Below are 18,357 nucleotides of genomic sequence, written 5' to 3'. Positions count from 1 at the left end.
ATACACCATGACCAAGTGGGATTCATCCCAGGAATGCAAGGATGGTTCAACATACGCAAATCAATAAATGTAATTCACCATATCAATAAAGCCAAAAATAAGAATCACATGATCATTTCTATAGATGCAGAAAAAGCCTTCGATAAGGTCCAACATTTATTCATGATAAAAACTCTACAGAAAATTGGAATAGATGGTCTTTACCTCAATATAATAAAGGCCATTTATGACAAACCAACAGCCAGCATCATACTAAATGGCCAAAAATTGAAAGCCTTTACTTTAAAATCAGGCACAAGACAAGGATGTCCTTTATCACCACTCCTATTTAATATAGTACTGGAAGTACTAGCCAGAGCAATTAGGCAAGAAAGAGAAATAAAAGGGGTAAAGATAGGAAAAGAAGAAGTTAAGTTGTCATTGTTTGCAGATGACATGATACTCTACATAGAAGACCCCCTAAGCTCCATTGAAAGACTCTTAGATACAATAAATAAATTCAGTAATGTGGCTGGATACAAAATCAATACTCAGAAATCAATAGCATTCCTATACACAAACAACAAAACCACAGAGAGGGAAATAAGGGAAACTGGTCTATTCACATTAGCAAGCAAAAAAATGAAATATTTAGGAATTACTCTTACAAAAGAAGTGAAAGACTTATACAGTGAAAACTATATTACACTGAAAAAGGAAATTGAAGATGATCTCAGAAAATGGAAAGACATCCCTTGCTCATGGATAGGAAGAACAAACATTGTGAAGATGGCCATTCTCCCAAAACTCTTATACAGATTCAATGCAATCCCAATAGAAATACCATCAACATACCTTATAGATCTAGAGAAATCACTCCTAAATTTCATCTGGAACCAGAAGAGACCTAGAATCGCAAAAGCAATTCTAAGCAGCAAAGACAAAGCAGGAGGCATCACAATCCCTGACTTGAAATTATACTACAAAGCAACAGTAGTAAAATCAACATGGTATTGGAATCAAAACAGAGCTGAAGATCAATGGAATAGATTAGAAGATACAACCACAACTACAAACACACTCAACCACCTTATCTTCGATAAAGGAGCCAAGCAGGTTCACTGGAAGAACGACAGTCTCTTTAATAAATGGTGCTGGAAAAACTGGCTCTCCATTTGCCGAAAACTAAAGCTAGACCCATGTCTATCACCATGTACTAAATTAAAATCTAAATGGGTCAAAGATCTGAATATTAAAACAGAAACGCTAAATCTATTGGAAGACAAATTGGGTAGAAACCTTGGAGGCATAGGAGTAGGTAGAGAATTCATGAATAGGACTCAAACTGCACGGGAAATACTTCCCAGAATCAATAACTGGGACCTCTTCTTATTAAAAAGTTTTTGCATGTCAAAAGAAATCTCCAGCATAGTGAAAAGAAAACCCACAAACTGGGAAAAGATTTTAGTGAACTCTCTCTCAGACAAGGGCCTCTTGTCTAAAACATATAAAGAATTAAAAAAACTCAGACCTTCAAAATTCAAAGATCCAATCCAAAAATGGGCATCTGAGATGAATACGCAATTCTCAGATGAAGAAATGCAAATGGCAAATAAATACATGAAAAAATGCTCATCATCATTGGCCATTAGAGAAATGCAAATTAAAACCACACTGAGATACCATCTCACTCCTGAAAGAATGGCCAGGATCAAGAAAACCAACAACAACAAATGCTGGAGAGGCTGTGGGGAAAAAGGAACTCTCCTGCACTGTTGGTGGGAGTGTAGACTGGTACAGCCTTTGTGGAGATCTGTCTGGAGGTTTCTCAAAAAGTTGGGATTGGAAATCCCATTTATTCCAGCTATTCCACTTCTAGGCATATTCCCAGAAGAACTGAAAGCATCATACCACAGGGATATATGTGCACCTATGTTTATAGCAGCACAATTTGTAATCGCCAGATCTTGGAAACAACCCAAGTGTCCATCAACTGAGGAATGGATAAAAAAGTTGTGGTATTTCTATACAATGGAGTATTATTCAGCTATAAAGAAGGATTGCATTGAGATATTTATCAATAAATGGGCGCAGCTTGAGACCATACTCATAAGTGAAATAAATCAATCTCGCATGTATGAATACCGAATAGTTTCCCTAATGTAAGTAATGATTCAAATATATAAAAATATGTGATAATCATGATTCCCCATTATGTGGCCTTGAAGCCTTATAAAATTTTCACTTATTAATTAGAAAGGCTTTACTCTGGGCTTTTTGATATGGAAATATTTGAAGCTATAGTATATGAAGTTTTATCCAAATATTTTAAGGAAAAAGACAGACACTATGGTAACTACTATTCTTTAAAAAAATTATTTAGCTATTTCTTATGTTTATTTTAATTAAGGGAAAAACTTAAAAAATTAGGATATATAGTAGTAACTCTTTTTGATCTCCTATTAACTTGTTTTGAAGTCCTGTAATACTCCCAAGATCTTGTTTTGACTGATTAGACTCTGTTCCATTCTGTGCGACAGTAGCAAGTTTGAAGGTATAGGCAACTAATTTGAAGGCAATAAGATTCACAAAGATGCCCATTCTGGTTTGACTATTGTCTCCTTTGGAAGTCCTGCAATGTTCACAATGCCTAAGTTTTATTGGTCTTGTTCTCCACTGTTTTGTCCAACTTTATAATATCTAATGAGATAGACAATTCCTTTTAAGGAAACAAGAGACAATGTTGATAACCATTGTTGATGACCTTGTACTCTGTTCTACATCATGTGCTATGTCTATCCTTGGTTTGGACTTACAGCTTTGTTTTGCCATATTTGACTTTATTATCTCCCCCCCAAGAGAGTAATGAGAACTGAGGAGTAATAAAATCCAAAATGTGTAAATTTTGTTATAAAAAAGAGAGGGAGGGAAAAAAAAAAAAGAGCTCTAACGGATATAACAACAAGTGTGTTTAGGGATGTTAAATAGCTGACTATATTAATGTTTTTGGATCATTGAACACAGCTGTTTGCAGTCTCTCCGTTTGAATGTCTACTTTGTATTCTTTGATACTGTGATTTGAGCAACTATTTCCAAGATGATATTATGTAATCTATTAACAGGTGATTTCTTACTGTTATGTTTATTTTTTTTTTGTAGTTCTGTATTATGTGTAACCTTACACTGCTTTGTCTTGTTTTGTGTTTTGCTCTTTTTCCTCTTAAATAAAAAAAAAAAAAAAAAAAAAAAAAAAAAAAAAAAAACAAAGTCATTCCTGGCAACAAAGGCAAAGCAGGAGGCATCGCAGGCATCTTGAAATCATAGTATAAGGCTACTGTGATAAATCAGCTTGTTACTAGCAAAAAAAAGAAAGAAATCTGAGAATCAGTGGAACAGATTAGAATGTGCAGACACAACTACAAACACATTAAGTCACCTTGTGTTTGACAATGAAGCCAAACATGTTCCCTGGAAGAAAGCCCCTGTAATAAATGGTGCTGGAAAAAACTAGCTCTCTGTATGCTGAAGACTAAGACTAGACCCATGTCTGTCACCATGCAATAAGCTAATGTCAGAATGCATCAAAGATCTAAATAATAAAACAGAAACACAATCTGTGGGAAGAGAAAACAGGTAGATATCTTGAAGACATAGGTTTGGTAGAGAGTTCATGAACAAAACCCATACTGTGTGGGCAACCTTTCAAAGAGTCTACAACTGGAATCTAATCTTATTAAAAGCTTTTGCAAAGCAAAAGAAATTACTAACAAAGTGAAAGAACAACCTATAAAGCGTGAAAAAATTTTAGCCAGTTGTCTGTCATCCAAGAGACTTCTACCTAGGACATATAAAGAACTGAAAAAAATCAGACCTCCCAAATTAAAAAATGGGCACCTGAGATGAGTGCACACTTCTCTGATGAAAAAATACAAAAAGCAAATAAATATGTGAAAAAATGTTCAATATCAGTGGTCATTTAAGAAATGCAAATTAAAGAACACTGAGATTCCATCTTATCCCAAAAAATGACCACTATCCAAAAATCAACCAATAATGAAGCTCAGCGGGCTGTGGAGAAAAGGAACTTTGATGGGAATGCAGACTGGTGCAACCGAGATTCCTCAGTAAGCCAGGATTAGAGGTCCCATTTGACCCTGCGATTCCCCTTTTGGGTATCTTCCCAGAAGAATTAAAAACATCGTACTGCAGCAATATATGTGCACCTATGCTTATAGCACCACAACATGTAATAGCTAAGTCTTGGAAACCACCCAAATGCCCAGCAACCAAGGAATGGATTAAAAAGTTGTGGTATTTTTATATAATGGAGCACTACTTAGCCATAAATAAGGTTAAATTTGAGGCTTTTGTAAGTAAGTGGATGCAACTTGAGACTATGTTCATAAGTGAAATAAATCAGGCTCACATGTGTAAACATTGTAATTTTTTCTTGTGTGAGAAATTGAGAGGGTAAATAAGGTCTGAAATATATAATAGATATTGTGAAATGGGAAGAAATTGTTCAAAAAGAAAAACAAACTAGGATGGTTGAATGGGGAAAGGATAGAAGGGAAAAGGGGAGGGGGGAAACAAGTTATATAAAAGCCTCTTAGTTCATTAAAAAGACAGGTTTGTGCTAACATTGATTGAACAGATTTTTATGCCATAACTTGTACCCTGAACTACTACTTCAAAGATAACAAAATGTGTTGTATTAACTATTGTTATTCTCTTACTACTTTATTATGAAACTTTATTTTATCTTTTTCCATAAAATAAAAGAGAAAATACTGGTAGATAGAAAAAAAGAGTTGGAAAACTTTTGAAAACAATGCACTCCCACGGACCAGCAGTGGAGAAGCAAGTGGGAGAGACGCTCTAGAAGATGCTTTCACGGGTTTTGCTCTTGTTTATTACAAAGCAGACATACTTTTACTATCCACTCTGGCAGTCATGCTCCTGGTGTGTACTCGGAGCTGAATGCACATCCGCTCAGAAACCTGCACGCAGCTTTTCTAGCTGTTTCACTCATTGTTGTCAAAACTGAAAACGATGAAGATCTCCAATTTATCCTGTTCACAAAGGTGCTTCTGAACATACTGTTTTTTCTTCCTACTTATATATTTTGTAAGAATTTACCTTTTATCAAATTCTGTGAAAAGCCATTGTCATAATTTTGTCATTGTCATGTTTTTATATTTAGATAAAAAAACTATTTGTAATATAAATAACATAAAACATATTGATAGTTTTCTTCCACTTCATGCTCTTTTGGCTGTTGTGTTTTCAACTTACCTTTCACATTTGTATCTACAAACCTGTTACTATTACTTCTGCTATGTTTTTATAGCTGTTATTCACAATTTCAATGTAATAGTCAAGAGCATCTGTACAAAAATGAAGACATTTATTCTAGGAAGTATTTCAGAGAAAGGTTGGAAGCAAAGAAGTTAGTAGTGGCTACAGAACGTGTGAAGAGAGTTTTAGGAGACTAATCTTGAAGTTAAATTTGCAAAGGGAACATAATCTATGCTTTGGTGAAAAGATTGGATGTGGTTGCTGGAGAAAAGAGAGGTTTTGCAAAGCCCACTAGATGTTACCTTTGATCAGTCAGTGCCTTGAAAATTTTAATGTGCACATTAATCATCTCAGACCTGTTGATCTATTGTGTCTAAGTTGCATCATAAGATTCATCATTTCTCACAAGCCCCAGGTGATATTAATGCCACACACACTATACTTTGAAAAGCAAGGATTCAGAAACATCTTTCTAAGAAGTAAAGTATTAAGCCAACCATATTCTAATATTTGCTTTTATTAAAACCAGAAATATATTATAATAAATTTTCAACTATTCCAGGTCTGTTCATGTGCACTACTCCTTTTCTATTTAGAGTTAAATAAAGGAATAACAACAAAATTCAAAAAATGATAGTGTACGAGAATCCAGACCTGTAGCTGCCAACAAGAACACTGCGGTGCCCCTCTCAGGTTGTTCAAAACTGAAATTAAAGCTTGCAGAAGAAGGCATTTTACCTCAGCAAATGTTTAACTTTGTATAAATTGGTTAAGAAGTTTGACTATTCTCAAGTTTAGTTTTAAAACAAATAGTTACTCATTTAAAACATTGTCAATACTGGGTCTAGGTCTCAGACATATGGTAGTGAACAGAAAAATGAAGTCCTGCCATGGTGCAGCTTACATTCTCATGAGAAGCAAAGAACAAGTAAACAGATACAAATGTGTGATAAGGAGAAAAGAAGTAGGTGAGATGGGTGCAGTACCTGAGAGACCTTTTTTACAGACAGAAAGATTAGCAGAGTGCTCGTGGAGCTAGAATTTGGACAGTTGTCTGAGCAAGTGAAGGAGAGCTTTGTGAGAATCTTAAGACAGTGCAGGTAAATTCAGGTCTCTGCCATAGTCTGAGGAAATTACTCATTTAAAAATGTTTTTATTAAATATAGCCACATTAGAATGAACTCATTCTTAATCCCCAAAGGATTAGAAGTGAAAAAGTAGAAACAGAAGAACAGAATACATAGTTGAGGGCTTTCACCTGAGGAGGAGGAGGGAGGGAAGGGAGCCAGGGAAGGGAGGAAGCTGCTGGATGCGGTCAGATGTCAGGTTTGTTTCTGGGTACTGGTGGTGCCGCTGAATTTCTCAGTGATCTAGAGCCAAATATGTAACACTTGCTCAGTTGGAACAAAGCACTGCTTCATAAGAGTGAAACTCTTGTGGTAACTCTCTGGAGAAATCTCTCTGTTAATCTGAAGAAGACACGTGGCATGTTTTAAGTAGTGGGCTTAAAAATAGACCTTGACAAACGCATTGATGCTCATGCACTCGTCTTTTACCAAGTCCTTGCTGAAAGCCGATGACCTTCACTGTGCAGTGAGAACAAACAGGAAGCATTCATCATATTGCATGTCTCATTTAACTGTCAGAGAAACAACAGGACTGCATGCCTAGTGGGTTTCGTCATAAATGTCCTCTACATCAGGATATTGATTAAGTATTAAATAACAGAGGCTCAGGGTCATAATCCTGGTGACATAGCAGTGTGCATTAGGACTTTGGAGTAAACTCAAGTTCAAATCCTGGTTGTGCCATTTGCTGGCAGTGTCCACAGACGAGTTACTCGGTCTTGAACCCTGATCTCCTCATCCATAAATGAGGATAATAATAGTACTTGTCTAACAAGGTCATAATAAGGGATTAAAGTTTGAAGTAATATATTCAGATATTTAGCAGAGTGCCAGGCACATAGAAAATGCTTAATGGCTTGAGGTTTGTGGTGGGGTGAGTAATTATTTTAACAATAGTAATGTGGTATACCAAGTGTTTTTGTGGCCACTTGAAGGTAAATGCATGGGTGCACTTCAATAATTAGCTCAGGTTTATTCTTCTCTTAATTAAGGGCTGTAACCAAAAGAGAGTATCTATAAGTAGGAGCAGAGTATTTTCCAGAAAACAGTGTGATAAGGATAACTGATCCGTTTATGATCCCCTAAGAAAAAGCAGGAACAGCCACAATATCCAATTACAAGCCTCAAAGCAAGAAAGTCAGCAGTTGTTGTGTCTGTACATGGAATGTGTAGTATTTACATAACTGCTGACAGATATTAATTCATGGTCTGTGTGATCAGGAAATAATGATATACGTTCTTTGCTATACTACTACCATTTAGGTCGTGATGAAAACAAAGTAAACTACACGAAAAAGTATCTTCAAGCTGCAGGAATGTTTCGTGATTTCAGTAACCCCTCTCAAGACCCAGACTTCACCCAGGTATAAATGCTCATATTCTTAACAAGGATGCAGTTTTAGTTGTCTGATTTTTTTTTCCTTGGGGGTGGGGTAGGGATAGGGGTGCAGTGATCTACTTGTAGGAAATCAGTCACTGCCAAGCTATTGCAGAATAGGATATTAAAAGTCTGTAAAGTGAAAAGGATTACAAAATTATAAATACAGCAGTATAACAGTGTTTTCCTACTGGTCTAATTATTATAAATTGAATACGTGCCCCCTCTTTTGAATTCTTGATGCATGGCTTCTACATGGAAGACATTTGAAAGGCTTGATTAAAGGAACTAGAGCTATTTAAAGGCTAATCTGTCCTTGCTATACTCTTCAGAGAAGTGAAGGTATGAACATAGCAACTAGTTTTATTTACCCAGTGTCTAACCCAGTCGTGGTGAACCTATGGCATGTGTGCTGCAGCGAGCTGGTTCATTGGGAGCTCTGAAAGGTTATATTAAAAGTCTGACCTGTATTCTCAGCAGTGCAGTCTCTCTTTTTCCAGATAGCCCAGGTTGGAGGGTAAACCAGATATGGGATCCTTGTTTTGTTTCGTATTTCTCTGAGGGAAGGAAGTACTCAGACTGACACCCTTTTCCTGCCATTGATAACTTAGTAACTGCGCGCCTTCCAAATCACCTTAGAAGGTGGTTTATGTATCCTTTCAGAAGAAAACTTGTCTCAACCGAATTTAGGAAATAAAATGCATGCATGATCTGCTTTACAAAGATGGATGAGTGAAAGACACTGGAAGCAACAAGTGTCCACTTTGGTCTTAGAGCTGCAAAGGCATCTGCCTGTCCATCCTAGCTAGGTGCCATTTTGATCTTCAGGAATTAATTGCTTAAGTATTAGAATGAACATTGGTGTCCTTGTTTGGAATATGGTAGTTTTGTTTATTTGCTTATTTTTGTTGTTGTGATGTCTTAAATTCTCTGGAATGGCTTGGGTTTCTTCTTGGTAAGTATAATGTGGATGATTTCTGTAATTTCTTTTCACTTGGGTGAACAGGTTGTGGAATTAGATTTGAAAACAGTAGTCCCTTGCTGCAGTGGACCCAAAAGGCCTCAAGACAAAGTTGCTGTGTCTGACATGAAAAGGGACTTTGAGAGCTGCCTTGGAGCCAAGGTAGGGGCCTCCCAGCTCTGCCCTCTCCTAACACTCAGGCTCTCACATCATCTTGTGCTGAATTGTTCTCAAGTCTGATGACACTGAGAATGTTTCTTCTCTGTTTTAAAATCCTGATGACCGTTAACAGTGGGCCAAGTAGCTTCCTTAGAGCACAGGATCCGCTTTTCACATGACTCACCGTGTTGTTCATTCTGCTCACCCTGGCTTTTTAGGCTTCTGTGCTTTGTTCCTGCCACCTCCTGCCTATGTGTCTCTTTTCCACTTATTGGGTCTCATTTCTTTCGTTTCATAAGCCTTTGCTCAGATACTGGCTCTTCTGCAACACGGCTCTAATAAACCAGAGCTGAAACTTGCCTTTCCTCACTTGAACTGTATGGCACTTAGTCTAAAACCTTTGGTACAACTCCATATTTTTAAACTTAGTTATTTTTCTTTTTTTGCATGTATGATTTCCCTTACTGAACTCCACTTTAGAGCCTAGGATTTGTGTTAGAAACATTTTGAAGTCCAAAGAGTACTGAGCATAATGTCTTACACACAAATTTTCAGTGAACTCTTCCCAAATGAGTAAGATATGAGATGGATTTTACTGATGGGATACCAGCCTTACACTAGATCTTCAGCTACAATTTGCATTACTGATCATGATTAGCTGAACCTCAAAATTGCTTCTTTCTCTAAACTTCCAAAAGACTAGATTCAGTAGCTTTAGTCTGTATCCAGTAGTATGTAATACTGTTACAGTACAATGTCATGGAATTCTCTAGAGACCAACTTTAAATTCATACTTTTTGTATTTTCAATTTTGAGAAGAGAAAAAAGTAATTGTTACTAATTTTAATATAGGGTAAGATTCAGGAGTTATAGCTGCCTTTTATCTTGATTAAAAAATAGAAGTTTAACTTTTCTGTATTATTTTGGAATTATTGGCAGAGATATTTGTGTTTTTAATAATTGACCTCTAAAATTATAGTTAGGCATGGTAGTGCATGCCTGCAATCCCAACTGCTTAGTAGGCTGAGATAGAAGGATCACAGATCAAAGACCAGCTTGGATAACTTAATGAGAAAGACCCTGTCTGGGAAAACAAAACAAAAGGTTAGGTTTATAGCTCAGTGGAGTGCCTCTAGGCTTGATTTCCCAGTATAAACACACACACACACATACACACATCAGTTAGTTACCAAAGTATTTTTCCTTCCATATGTTTTTTTCCTTCTTACAGCAAGGATTTAAAGGTTTCCAAATTGCTCCGGAACGTCTTAATGACCATAAGCTGTTTATCTACAATAATAATGAATTCACCCTCACTCATGGCTCTGTGGTAATCGCTGCCATTACTAGCTGCACAAATACCAGTAATCCGTCTGTGATGTTAGGAGCAGGTAAGTAGATTCATCCATGTGCTTGTGTGGATGTGCAGGCCAGGGTCCTCCAAGAGAAAACCCAGAGTCAGTAGTTGAAGTATAATTCCCTGAGCAAACCTCATCTTTCTGGATCCCGAGATCCATTGGCTGAGAGATATCTATACAGACATCCAAAGCATTTTTAAAAATTGAAAATGCATAATAGTCTGTCTCCTTAGAATTAGCACAGAAAATAAGAACAGCAAAAGAAGCTCATTCTGGCAAAGCTTAAAATGTGTTAGACTTGAGAAAAAAAGAGGAAGAAGGAAAAGAAACTGTTACCAGTTATAAACTTTTTTTCTCTGTGAAAGCCCTGACCAGGGAAATGCAGTACTGTCATGGTGCGTTGGCAGGTGCATCTGAATTAGGGCATAGGGCACTGGTTGGTAAAACTCAGTGCACCTAACCCATTGTGCAATTCTGGCTAAGCAGTTAATATTTACATGCAGTGTTCTGCTAACACAAGATCTCTTTAGTTTCCAAATGTTTAATCATCCCCAAGAATTTCCATCATTCCACAGACCAGCGGCAACAGTTCATTCTTTAGGGAAGAAAGGAAGACTTTCTTTGTAGAAGAATTCTTCAGTTGCCACTTAAGCTCCCCTTGTCTGGAGCAAACTACTTTTCTTGGGACACGTCACCAGGTTGTCTGGGTGTTCTTTTACACCCTTTCCTCTACTCCTTTCTGTCCAATCTCTGTGACACTTCAGGGTAGCTAGTGTTCCGGTAATAGAATAACTTCTGTATTTACCCAGAGTCCAGAGGCTCAGGGACTTCTTGATTTTCTACTTCAGAGATGTAGGATTTTTACTTTTCTGATGACTGTATTTCTCACCACCAAGACACAATTCATATGTATTCCATTCAATTATAAGAGTTTTTCCAGTTATAATTTTCATCCAAATCAAAAAATTAGAAAGATCACTCAGAAATTAAAAGATCACTTCCAGAAATTAAAAACTGAGTTTGTAGCATATTCCTGAGTGGAATTGGGGTTTGTCGCTTTAAAAATGAAAAGAAAACACATGTCTTTCTTCCTTTCCATTATTACTTCTGAGTCTACTGCCTGGATGTAAATGACTTTATTTCTGTTGGACAGAAATGCCATTAGGAAGGGAGACTTGTCAGGCAGTAGCAAGAAATGTGCCTAGCAGATCAAGCTCTTTTCCTGAAGTGTCTGGCCCCTTGAGTTATCCACACTGTTTCCACTTCACAGGACTGTTAGCAAAGAAAGCTGTGGAAGCAGGCCTGAGCGTGAAGCCTTACATCAAAACCAGCCTGTCTCCTGGAAGTGGTGTGGTCACCTATTACCTGCGAGAAAGTGGAGTGATGCCTTATCTGTCTCAGCTTGGGTGAGGGACAGTTTTCTTGTATGTCATGCACTTGTACTGGTTGTTCACTACACAAGGGTGCCACTCAGGCTTTCTGAGCTCTGGGCTCTGATGTAATGTTGCACCCTTCAGAGGAGAGGTGCCCGTTCTCACGTGGACTGACACGGCTCAAAAAAATCCGACTTTTTGAGACAAATTATTTATTAGTTACTGAATACGGTTTCTTCAACGTCCATCCTAGTTTGGATGATATGTCTTAATGATATTCAGAAGTCCTTGGGATTATATAATAATAACAGTGAATGGAGATATTAAATGGCATATCTAATTTCAGCTTGTAAAAGTTCTAGATCATTTGATTTCTTAACAAAAATTGCTAATGTTTTTCTTGGATGTGTTTTATGTAAGTGCTCTTCAGAGGACAAACTTTATAGAAGTAGCCCTGTCTTGAATTTATTTGTGCTGTACTACTCTTTTGTGACGTGTGGTCTGCAGGAAGTGAGCCGAGGGATCATTGGAAGTGGTTGTCTTTCTTGTGCTTCATTTTGATACCTAGGTTTGACGTGGTGGGCTATGGCTGTATGACCTGCATTGGCAACAGTGGGCCCTTACCTGAACCTGTGGTAGAAGCCATCACTCAGGTAAGAACAGAGGGCCAGTAGATGTCTTTTTTTGTGATATGTGACACAAATGCTGATAATTTCAAGACAGTTTGTGAACTAAAATTGCTGATTGTGTAACCTTGGGCATCTTAATTAGCATTTCTGTGCCTCAGTTTTTATAACTCTAAATTACAGCTGATAATCATGTCTATCCTACACAATTGTGAGGTTAAAGGATGGTGAATGTAAAACACTTTAGTATTATACCTGACACCCAAGTATATGGCCAGCACATGTCTGGTTTGACTTCAGAGAATTCCAGGATTCAAAGTCAAACTTGTCTCCACATAAATGCATCTGAACTGTATTGCACTGGCTTGATTTTCGTTGTAAAAATTTGGTGCCCCCCCCACCAACACTTGAACCTGTGTATACCACTGTGGCTTCTGTTAGCTACCAACTTTCAGTTTCTCACACCTGTTCTTAGGAGAGGACCGAGTGAAAGGTGGACGCTACGTCAGGTGATGTGAAAACAGTTGCTAGTGATCTGAGGTGAGAAGTCTAGGCCATTGTGTCTCCTTGTGCTAAGATTATCTTGTGTTTTATGCAGGGAGACCTGGTAGCTGTTGGAGTACTGTCTGGAAACAGGAATTTTGAGGGTCGTGTCCACCCCAACACTCGGGCCAACTACTTAGCATCTCCCCCCTTAGTAATAGCCTACGCCATTGCTGGAACCATCAGGATTGACTTTGAGGAAGAGCCGTTGGGTAAGATTTTGTTGGTGTGGCTGTGATTTTTTTTCTAGTGAATTCAAAAATATTACTGGAAGAAAGCTGCTGCTTTAGCTAATAAAAAAGATCTATAAACTTCCAGAGATAAGGCAAAAGGAGAATCTTTTCAGTGTTTTCCAGTACACAGCTAAGACCGAACTGAAGTGAAAACAATCTAATGAGATTAGAGAAGTAAATACCAAAAGCAATAGACATTTGATTTTCTGGTTTCTTGTATTCTTTCCTTTTCCACACTCACTGTACTCTAATGATGGGTATTGTTTTAATACAGACTTTGTAAAGACACTTTCCTGGTATTTCAGCTTCTTAGACTTCAGGAGCATGACTCTTTATCTCTTTTCTTCTGGCTTCTTGCTTGATATAGTGTCCTCAACCTATTATAGGAAGATTAGATCACTTGGAAACAGTGTCCCTTAGGTTTACTTTTAGGAAATTATAACTCAGAGGTATAATTGATCCTCATTACAGTAATGCCTTGGTTCATGAATTCTTTCTGCAGTTCTGGTTGCAGTGAATTGCAAGAATATAGGTAATGTGGGTAATGTGCCTTATGGTTCACAAAGGCATCACTCAGACCTGAGTTAGAGTGCTGTTGATTGAAGGGAATGAGGCCCCAGTATCTCTGAGGAACTGGTTTCCAACACCTCCAGAGGAAACTACCAAATACACAGATACTCAAGTAGCTTATATAAAATGGCATAGTATTTGTATATAATCTACACAGATCAGCTCCAGATTACTTGTAGTACAGTGTAAATAACCCTGTATAAATATTAATTGTTTAGGGAATAAGGATGAGAAAAATGCATATGTTCATTGTAGATGCAGCTTTTTTCCTCATTATTTTTGATCCTCTGTTAAAACTCAGATATTGAGGCCCAAGTGTATATTAAATGTGATGGCTTTAAACAAAGAACACATAAAAGAAGGTTATATATTGATCAGTTGATGAAAGCATGGCCAGAAGCACCCAGAAACCTGATGTGTTTTCCCTGGGCAGTGGTTCAGTATTCATTAATTCAGTGTCCCCAGACTTTGTAGGAAGTGTGTGAGCACCTGAAGGATAGAGACCTAACTGTGCAGTAGTGAAAATGGGGTATTGGATGAAGTTTTTCTCAATAAATGTGTTTCTTTCAGGGGTAAATGCAAAGGGACAACAGGTATTTCTGAAAGATATCTGGCCAACTCGAGATGAGATCCAGGCTGTGGAGCGACAGTATGTCATCCCTGGGATGTTTAAGGAGGTCTATCAGAAAATAGAGGTGAGATCTTTGCTGCCCTCCTCATCTCTCAGCACCTAAGACAAAGCTTCTCTCTCCTGTGTCCCATCGTGGACCCTGAGGTCAACAAGAATGTGGACAGCAGAAAGTAACCAGTATTTCTTTCAGATAACTGGGGAAGTGGTCCTCAGCCATTTTTCTTATGTGGCTCACATTTTTACCAACCTGTATTCCCCAGGTGTTCCCAGATGTAGACAAGTGTGTGACATATAGCCTCAAGAAAAAAAACTCCACGTTCATCTCTGTATAGCGCCACAAATTTTTCACATACCCTGTGGTGTGTGTCAACAGTGCCAAAGACCCTGATGGTCACTGTAGTATGTCACTGAGGTGGAATCAGTGCTTGCATGATCTCTCAGTGCATTGTTTGGGTACTTACAAAAAATTAAACCACTCTGTAGGAAGCAACAGGCTGCTGGAATAAAAACTTTCCGTGTACTTTGTAATAGCGGCCTGTGTGGAGCTCAGTGTCCTTCTCTAAGCTGTTCCTCCTCTCCGGCTGCTATGGGCACCTGATGGGGCTGGTAGTGTGTCCTGAAGGCAGTACACCTTGGGGCAGGTGTGAGGGGCTGTGGTGCTGCACTTTTCCTTCCTCAGGAGTGCTGTTGGGGAGCTTGGCTGCCATGAGTTTTAACTGCAGTTCTCTGAAGGCTAAGTGAATGGCTCTGTGAAAAGCATTAACACGCCACAGCAGTCCATCGCTGTCCAGTCCCCTGGAGTCCATGCCCCAAAATACTCTGAGTAAATGACTTCCCCTTTGGTCGAGTCTGGATTACTATTCCATACATTGTCTTTAAGTATACGCTTTCAGTACAATTGCCGTAAAACATGCGCAAAACTTAGTAAGCAGAAGTATTATGTTAGTTTCTTTGGGTCAAGAAACAAATTGTAGCATCTGTGGTGCCCTGACAAGGCTTGGGGGCAGTATCGCGTGATGGGGCTGTCGCCTCTGGGGAGGAGCCACATAGGCTCACCTGTGCAGCTGCCGCGCCAGAGCTCAGGTCCTCCTTCAGTCCCAGCCTCAGCACTTTCCTCCCAGGTTTTTTCACAGCTCACAGCAAGGAATCTGCTTCCTTCAGGCCAGTGAGCAGGAGGCTGGAACCTCAGAAGGCGTGGTAGCTTTATAGCCAGCCTTGGAATGAAGTCACGGGTGCAGCCCACACAAGGCAGTCCCAGGAAGCAGCATCATTCCTACCATCCAGAGTTTATGTATTTTTAAATTAGTTTATGACATTAAATTAGAATAAAAGTACTGGATGTGATGGCACGTGCCTGTAATAACCAGCACTCTGGAGACTGAAGCAGGAGGATTGCCTTAAGTTCAAAGCCAGCCTGGGCTACACAGTGAGTCCCTGTCTCAAAAAAAAAAAAAAAAAAAAAAAAAAAAAAAAAAAGGATCAAAGGACTCTTCTGTGTCTATAAAGAATAAAAATGACTTTCATTATACCTCATTGCTGGAATGTTTTCTACTTATGTAAATTTTCCCTGGAATGGAATTATTAGATCTGTCTTTCTGTTTTCTTTTTTAAGACTGTGAATGAAAGCTGGAATGCCTTAGAAGCCCCATCAGATAAGCTGTATCTGTGGAATCCCAAATCTACCTACATTAAGTCACCACCATTCTTTGAAAACTTGGTATGACTTTTTATTTTTTAACAAAGCAGCTTCTTTATAAAGTGGACTTTATCACCTCATAGCTTTGATTTTAACTACTCCTTTGAATAAAATCTGTGCACAGTCCAACTGATCATGCAGGGGAATGTTTTAGGTGGTTGGGATATTTGGCTGCAGGGGCAGTTCCTCGGTCCAGCAGTTCTTTGTGGCTGTGCAGAGGCACTGTGGGGAGCAGCTGCCACCTGGATTGTCCACAGTGAAGTCAGAGCCTCGGTTCCAGCAGAATAACTGGACCTGCTACATTTCAATCTTACACCCTTGGGCATCTGCCTTCTGTCATGGTCACTGTGGGGAGAGGAGGAGGCTCTGCTTATCTTGGGTATCCGAAGAGTTCTGAGTAGAAAGGGCATTGTGTGCAGCTGCATTCCTCTATAATGCTCATACTTTTTCTGCTCTTCAAGATTTGAGATAGAAATGTTGGGAGTAAACTTCCCTTACCTTTTTAAAGAAGCACCCTTAATAAAAACCAGAAAACTAGAATTTCCTGTGTGTTAAGGTAGGGCTATCCTGTGCTTTTACTCCACAGACCAGGAAACACTGACTGCTTATATTCTTTGCTAGACTTTGAATCTCCAGCGTCCCAGATCTATAGTGGATGCCTACGTGTTATTAAATCTGGGAGATTCAGTAACAACTGATCACATCTCTCCAGCTGGAAATATTGCAAGAAACAGTCCTGCTGCTCGCTATTTAACTAACAGAGGGTAAGTGGGAGAGAGGTGGAAAAAGACTAAAGACAAAAGTGGAATAAATGGAGTGAGTGAAGCCAGTGTTTCTTCACACGGTCTCTTTGGAATCAAACTTTTCACTGGAATCAAGTTTTTCACTGAAGCCTTGGGAAACCAAGGACTTTGTCTGTTTGTAGCTTAGAAACTTCAAGGAAGAATCCATCAGCACAGGACGGGGAAGAGGAAGTTGACCTTTTCAGCAAGTGTGTGCTTTAGGCTCAGCTTCATTCTGGCCTCCAGCTTGTGGAGGCTGCCAGTGCATGAGGCTGAACAGTGGCACAACCTGAAATGTATTTATCACCTTGTCTTGGCAGCAAACATAATGTTTACAGGAAACAGCTTCAAGAATTTTCATCTATTCATGAGTCCTTCAGATAGATGTACACCAATATTCTATAGGTAGCATATCAGTATTATCTGTTGTTATCTAATGTGCTGCTATTATTTGAGGTCTGCACTTCCAAAATCTGATTCCTTTCAAGAATCATTGAGAGAAATGACAATTTCTGACCCATTTCTCCACTTCCTGCATCACCTCTTCAGAGATGGGGCCCAGAGCAAATTTGAAAAGCCAATTTGAGAAATCTCCATACTTTTTGGTTTTTATTTTGATTTGTTTGTTTATATTTCTGGATACTGGGAATTGAAATAGGGCCCTCATTATGACCTACAACCCCAGTCCTTTTTAAAAATTTTAAATTTTAAAATAGGATCTTGCTATGTTACTAACTTTCCCAGATAGGGCTCGAACTTGCATTTCTCCTGCCTCAGCCTCCCAGAATGCTGGATTATATGCAGATGCCACCACTCCCAGCTCACATGGTTTTTTTCTAATGGTGATTCTTGACCTCTTTTGACACATGGACTCTTTAGGGAATTAAAAGAAAACAAATATAATGTTTTCCACACCAAAAAATGCATTTACTCACGTTTTGAATGGAATTTCAAAGATTCCTATGTACATTTGCCTGCTCCAGAAACCCTATCATAAACTCAGTTCTCAAATTAAATCTAATTATTAAATAATATTAACATCCACACTCCATCCCCTAATCTTTTAAGAAATGCCCTGCCCCACGTAAAAGAAAAAGGCCAGTGAAGTACTCTCCGTGTTAATTGTAAGAATATATCAGTTTCCTCTCATTGGTTCCCACAGACAAGAGTTTTCTCTGAGTTGAGACCAGGCAGAGTTTTTTTAGCTCTGGTTTTTTACCATATGAAAATTGTAACTTATTTGCTACTGTGTTTCTTCCCTTTGAACTGAATGCCTGATAACTTGGGGACAAATTCAGTCCTGTTTCTGCTTAGCTTATGGAACATTTTCTGTTGTTCTCTGTTATTATCTCTGTCTGACTGCCCTACCTTGATCACTCTTGTTTGTTTTCCTACTTTCTTTTTGGTGCCAGAGTTCAAACGCACAACTTCATACTTGGGCCGCTGAGCTGTATTCCCAACTCCTGTTTTCTTACTTTTAGCCTTTCACCATCTGTGAAGATTTGTAGGCTACCATTCTAACTACATAAATACTCCTTTCAGAATGTCTCTTGATTTGAGAGACTGTCAGTTGGCCCTAGAAGAAGCCCTTCATCACCTGCCTCTCATCTACCATCACTGGAAGCTCTGAACACAGCTTTTCT

The 18,357-nt window shown here is 38.6% G+C and overlaps 1 protein-coding gene across 2 annotated transcripts in view; it reads left to right on the top strand.

Annotated features, from left to right (window-relative positions):
* The window catches only part of Aco1 (aconitase 1), a 62,565-nt gene that overhangs the window by 34,730 nt on the left and 9,478 nt on the right, over positions 1–18,357 (top strand). For both annotated transcript variants that reach the window (XM_003470822.5, XM_063226812.1), the window contains 9 exons: positions 7,668–7,768; positions 8,789–8,905; positions 10,134–10,293; positions 11,531–11,666; positions 12,202–12,286; positions 12,858–13,014; positions 14,176–14,300; positions 15,849–15,953; positions 16,554–16,696. In XM_003470822.5, the coding sequence (XP_003470870.1) occupies positions 7,668–7,768; positions 8,789–8,905; positions 10,134–10,293; positions 11,531–11,666; positions 12,202–12,286; positions 12,858–13,014; positions 14,176–14,300; positions 15,849–15,953; positions 16,554–16,696 (1,129 nt within the window). The remainder of the gene's footprint in view (positions 1–7,667; positions 7,769–8,788; positions 8,906–10,133; positions 10,294–11,530; positions 11,667–12,201; positions 12,287–12,857; positions 13,015–14,175; positions 14,301–15,848; positions 15,954–16,553; positions 16,697–18,357) is intronic.

This window comes from Cavia porcellus, unplaced genomic scaffold (genome assembly GCF_034190915.1).
Source record: "Cavia porcellus strain 051 isolate PalLab524CR breed Dunkin Hartley unplaced genomic scaffold, mCavPor4.1 scaffold_1, whole genome shotgun sequence".
Lineage (NCBI taxonomy): Eukaryota > Metazoa > Chordata > Mammalia > Rodentia > Caviidae > Cavia > Cavia porcellus.
Note: the sequence above shows the minus strand (reverse complement) of the source record. Positions and strands in the feature narration are given on the sequence as shown.